Genomic DNA, 5,523 nt, shown 5'->3' on the forward strand with positions numbered 1-5,523 from the left:
TTAATACGTTATAGACAATTAGTTTTGCATTACACTTTTAAACATAAACCTTTCAGCTTGTATTAAAAATAATTAAAGAAAAAATTTCCTCAAAAAATACACTCATAACCGTAAGTAATTAGTAGATTTTAACAAAACTCAGAAAAACAAACTAAATATTAATGTGAAAGTTTTTTAAAAGGATTGATGCCATTAATTCACGTTTGGATTTTTTACGAATTGAGAAACTGTGCTTACTTTATATGATTTTGGTGTTCCGACTTTACCACGAATCAAAAACTAAGACAAACAAAACTTCTAATGAGATTAAATCGAGTGCTGTGTATCTTATTTTAATAATGGAATTAAATTGACAGGGAATTAATAAGGTTGAGAAACATGGCCGTGATGACCTCCCAATGAGGTGAATCAGGTTCGAATTTTGCTTTTGGCTCGTACAAATCACAGAGTTAACCGTGGAAGTTTTTGTAGTTTTCCTCTCCATGTAAAGCAAATGCGAGTTGGCTCCATCAAGAAGTCCTTCAGGAAGGCTTGCTTGTCCCGATGCTTGATCCAAGAGTTCCCTTGTCTTCTGGGTAGGTTCAAGGCTTAGGAGTGGAAAATAGATTGTCATAAACTCAGAATTGGGTCGGTTGTTCATCGCCGGAGATAAAATAAAATAAAACGTATATTTTAAGCAATGTCCCTTTTTCTTTCAAACACGCGTTTAAAATTATTTTCTTAAATACGCATTTCGATTAATGCTAATATTTTTTTCAAACGCACACTATGAGCAATAACCATTTTTTAAAACCATCAAAAGTGAGGCCGCGATAGCCAGGTTGGTAGGACACTGAGCCCATATCCAAGAGTTCATGGGTTCCATCCCCGCCGGCCGAAGACTCCCCATGTAGTAAATGGTGACTGATGCACGCTAAATCTGTCGAGTCGCAAAGTCCTTCATGTTCCCATAACAAATCAATACCCCTGGGGGTACTGATCCAGGAGTTTCCTTATGGATTGGTTCAAAATTACAAGGCTACGGAGTTGAACGTTAGTAGTCGTAAACCAAAAAAATTGGGTCGGCTGTTCAACGACGGTTATAATATAAAATAAAATCTCTCCTCCCCAAGCATATGTGGTACAAGTTCAATATTATTTTATATTTCTAACACAAAATGATAGTTGGTTATTAATTCTTGAATCTTTTTAGGGCCAACCCAACAATCACCGTCCTCCCACAGCGGAAATATTTTTCTCTCTGTATACATACTGTGTCCACCCTAAGCGTTTTTTAAGAGTGGCCCGCCCTGCGTGTCCTTTGATCACAAGCCCCCATCCCTTGAAAGCACTGCTTTTCTATTCATATTCAATTTTGAATCAAAATTAACTCACTGTTTAAATAATAATTACACACTGATAAAATTATTTGTAATGGGTTTAATAGAAGGTTGTATATCTATTTATAGGTTTAATTCTGATTACTATTACAATTATTTACTTTATTAGGATTTTTCTCAACCCTGTGGCAGAATTGTTTCAAACAATCTGCGACAAACTCTCTAGCACTAATATTTTTAACAATAACAAACATATATGTTACTAATTTAAAGAAGCAAAAGTGCAAAAAAAAAAAACTAATATTTTTTAATTGAATGCATGAAAATTTTTTATTCTAATATCATGAGAGATATTCTTGAAATTTTGTTGGGGCGGGGAGTACAAGTTATGTCCCTCTTCGAATTTTGTAAATAATCATCTCTATAAAAAAAAATTTTTAAAAAAAGAATGAAATCCTTAAAATCGTCGAAAAAAAGAAGAAATCATGCGAATCAGACTCCTCAAATGCGTGTTTCCGTTCGAGATTAGATTGTTGTAATAAATTATATCTAAAAAATATCGGATTTAAGAACTATGGAGAAATCAACAGCAATAACTGCCCCAAAAATTCGATGCAATTATTGCTTTAAAAAGTAAATATTCAAATGCATAACTCAAATTTTCCATATTGTTTGAAATATATCAGGATATTTATATATTTCAAACAATACGTGAAAATTAATATCAAAAACACCGAAAAACTTTCTGCAAGAGCTCTAACGTTCTGCGAAAATGTTGTCGTGTCACTGTGATTCTGCCACGGAGATTCTCAAATGGATAAATTTTTTATAAGTGTATCTTTCTTAGATTCTGCCACGGAGATTCTTAACTGGTTAAATTTTTATAAGTATATTATTAGAGAGCGTATTAATCAGGGTTGGGTTTTTGCCGTCAAAAACTGGTTTTTGACATGACAGTGGTAAAACATGGACAGTCTTTACCGGTAAAAACTGTCAAAAACCTACTGTTTTCTTTAATTTATGGCATATAGCAGACAATATATTATTTTCACTTAATTGCCTTTATAAATAAATGTTGTAAATAATTGCTATTGATTTTGCAACCATATACATATATTCTTATAGAAGGATATACATTCATACAGAAATATTGTAATATACTTATTGAAAATAGTGATACTTAACTTTTATCATTATAGCTTGATTTGCAAAGGATTAAAAATTTTGCACTTCTTAATTGTTAGAAATAAACAAACAAACAAAAAAACTTGGAACTATTAATAAATTCAAGAACTAAAAAGAAGAATTTAAAATTTGGCATTTCTTAAATATTAGAAATAAGCTAAACAAAACTTTCAAAACTTGTAACTACTAACAAACTCTAAGTCAAGAATGACTTGACATTCTTCAGTAATGTAATATGCCAAACAAAATGATGCTTGGAAATGTTGAAAATTTTGTTTAGTATCCTAATATTTTACTTCAAATAGTATGTTTTGATATAATCATGTTGGGAAAATGCAAGAATCTGTTCTTAAATATCTTTTAACAACTTTTTTTCTAATTTTATTGCCCAAAAATGAATTAATTTTAAATTATAAGCAGTTAAACTCAAATAAAAATACAGTTTTACCAAAACTATGGGTTTTTGACATGATGGTAAAAACCATGGTATAAACCGGTAAAAACCGTCATGTGTCAAAAACTTGCCAACCCTGGTATTAATACATTTTATGTGATTTTAAAATTTAAAACTACTTTTTTTTAACAAATACCTTTAAAAAAGAAAAAAAAATTTTAAATGTTCATATTCTCACAATTTTCAGCATTAACTATAGAATAGAGCTTTCAAGTTGTTTCGTTTGAAACATACTTTGTGATTTTAAATGAAGTCCTCTAGTAAATTCCAATTGTTTTGTTTGTCAGAAAGTGGTAGAAGTTTTGATTTTGGGTTGTATTGATTATCTAACCTTTGCAGCTTCTCAAGTAAAAAAATAAAATATGAAACAATTGAAGCTAAATTTACAGAAGAAAGGGGCAAAAAATTAGAACTATTGTACATTGCTCTAAAATGCAAAAAAAAATTTTAAAAATACTAATGAAAATAATTTTGTTTGCTTTTTTTCACATATGTCCCACTTTATAAATTGTCAAAATGAAACACATCACATTTTGTTAAGAAAGTGCAAAATCTAGTTTAATTTGTAAATTTCAATTACCAAAACATTTTTTTTCTATTAAACATTTTTGTTGTCACTGGTGCTGAACATGGAATTTTATATAATCTACCTAACATTTTCTCGTATATTTAAATTACATGTTTTTATTATCGTCTATAATTAATGTTAAAAACCTACTGAAATTTCATGCTGATACACTTATAAAAAAAATTAAAATATTTAAGTGACAACTTTAGTATTACTAGAATATATGCCAATTTTAGCCGAATTGAAGACTTTGCAAAACCATCACTCATTAACCATAACTATATACCAGCAAAACTAAAAGATATTGCCATGTAAAATTTCAATTAAGAAAATATTTGTCTCAAATGGAGTAATCTTATATAATTTTAAACAAATACATTAACACTAATAATAGACATAACACTAATGTAATTAATGTAATACATTGACACGAATGTAGTTAAATATAGAAAACTAATTTTATTTTTAAATTTTGTTTAAAAAACTTACAATATTAATTTCATTAGACCATAAAAGATATTTTTATTTAAAAGATCTGATATACATCTTATCTGATCTATTGTAAAGATCTAATCTTGATATACATACTGACATTGAAAAATTGGTTAATATGTTTTGTTTCCAATATTAAATAATGGAAGTCAACAGAAACAAAAAATTTGTCTATGGTACATGATCTCAGATTGCCAATAAAAATTTTAATTTATTGAGACCGAGACCATGATAGGATTAAGATTTAAACATACTATACTTGAATGTCAAACTTTTTCCAATCATAAAATAAAATATACCTACTTAAATTTTATAATAATCTACATTAATTTGTCACTAAAAACAGTCTTTTCAAAGATTGTCAAAATATAGAGAGAATATATTATATAAGATATGGACTTAATTATATAGCTACTAATATACTTTCAACATTTGTATACTTAAACAAGGTTTTGAAATGCAGTTAAGATATTAAAAATTAAATTTTCATTAATTAATCCAATTAATACCATGAAAAAAATTAATTTAAAAAAATAAACATTAAATAATATGGCGTAAAATTGGAGAAATGAATGAAATCTCTTTTACTCACTTAACCTTTATTTGAAATAATTATTCCACAGTATTGAACTATGCTGATAAAGACTTGGATGATATCACAGAAAACTAGTAAACGAAGATCATTTACAAAAATTTACACAATGTAGCAAACTAACAGTTCACCAGTCATTTGTTTTCTTCTGCAGAAGCCTGTTCCTGCATTTGTTGTTGTTTCTGAGCTTCTTCAACAACAGCTGGTTTCTGAATAGTAATCGGTACAACTCGTTCATTTTTAGGAGGAGGCTCTAGCTGTTTCCTGGGTGCTTTGATGGTCAGAATTCCATCCTGGCTGAGAGAAGTGACCACTTTATCAGGCTCGACATCATCAGGTAGTTTGTAGCGTCTGGTAAATTCTCTGGAAACAAAACCATGTTCATCTGCTTGCTCCTCGTGTTTCCCGCGAACCACTACATAATCGTCAACTGTTTTAACGTCAATTTCGTCGGGTCTGAAATGTTTAACGTTTAGCATCATTTTGAAGTTGTTGGAATCATCAGTTGACGAAGTGCCGGTTTGACGTTGTCGAGGGTGAACTATGTTCAGATGTATATGAGCTGGTTGAAAATAGTCGTCAAACAGTCCTAATCTAGGTGATCGCAGTTCAAAAGGATCGTAGAGGTCACGAAGAATTCGAGAGGCCAACATGTTGAGAGATCACAAAACAATTTGTCAAACTCACTAAGCAACACAGAAATATCTTAGATTTTAAAGTAGAACAATATCTATCACAGTTCAAACTCACCGAGTAATTCACAAATAGCTTAAGACTCAAAACTGTTAGAAAAATAATAACAACAGCAAGATTCTATCACCAAATCTAACACTTAGCTAAAATTCAACAGTTTAAATATGGTGTTTACATCCGCTCGAGAGTTTTCTAGATAGAAAATGATTTTACTGGAGAA

At 29.8% G+C, this 5,523-nt stretch overlaps 1 protein-coding gene across 1 annotated transcript; it reads right to left on the reverse strand.

The window, feature by feature from the left end:
* Nucleotides 1-4,600: 4,600 nt before the first annotated feature.
* Nucleotides 4,601-5,523, reverse strand: LOC107439930 (protein lethal(2)essential for life-like). The gene has a single exon (XM_043056291.2). It carries the CDS (start codon nucleotides 5,261-5,263, stop codon nucleotides 4,745-4,747), a length of 519 nt encoding a protein of 172 aa, XP_042912225.1. The 5' UTR covers nucleotides 5,264-5,523; the 3' UTR covers nucleotides 4,601-4,744.

The sequence above is a fragment of the Parasteatoda tepidariorum genome, chromosome 9, assembly GCF_043381705.1.
Source record: "Parasteatoda tepidariorum isolate YZ-2023 chromosome 9, CAS_Ptep_4.0, whole genome shotgun sequence".
NCBI lineage: Eukaryota > Metazoa > Arthropoda > Arachnida > Araneae > Theridiidae > Parasteatoda > Parasteatoda tepidariorum.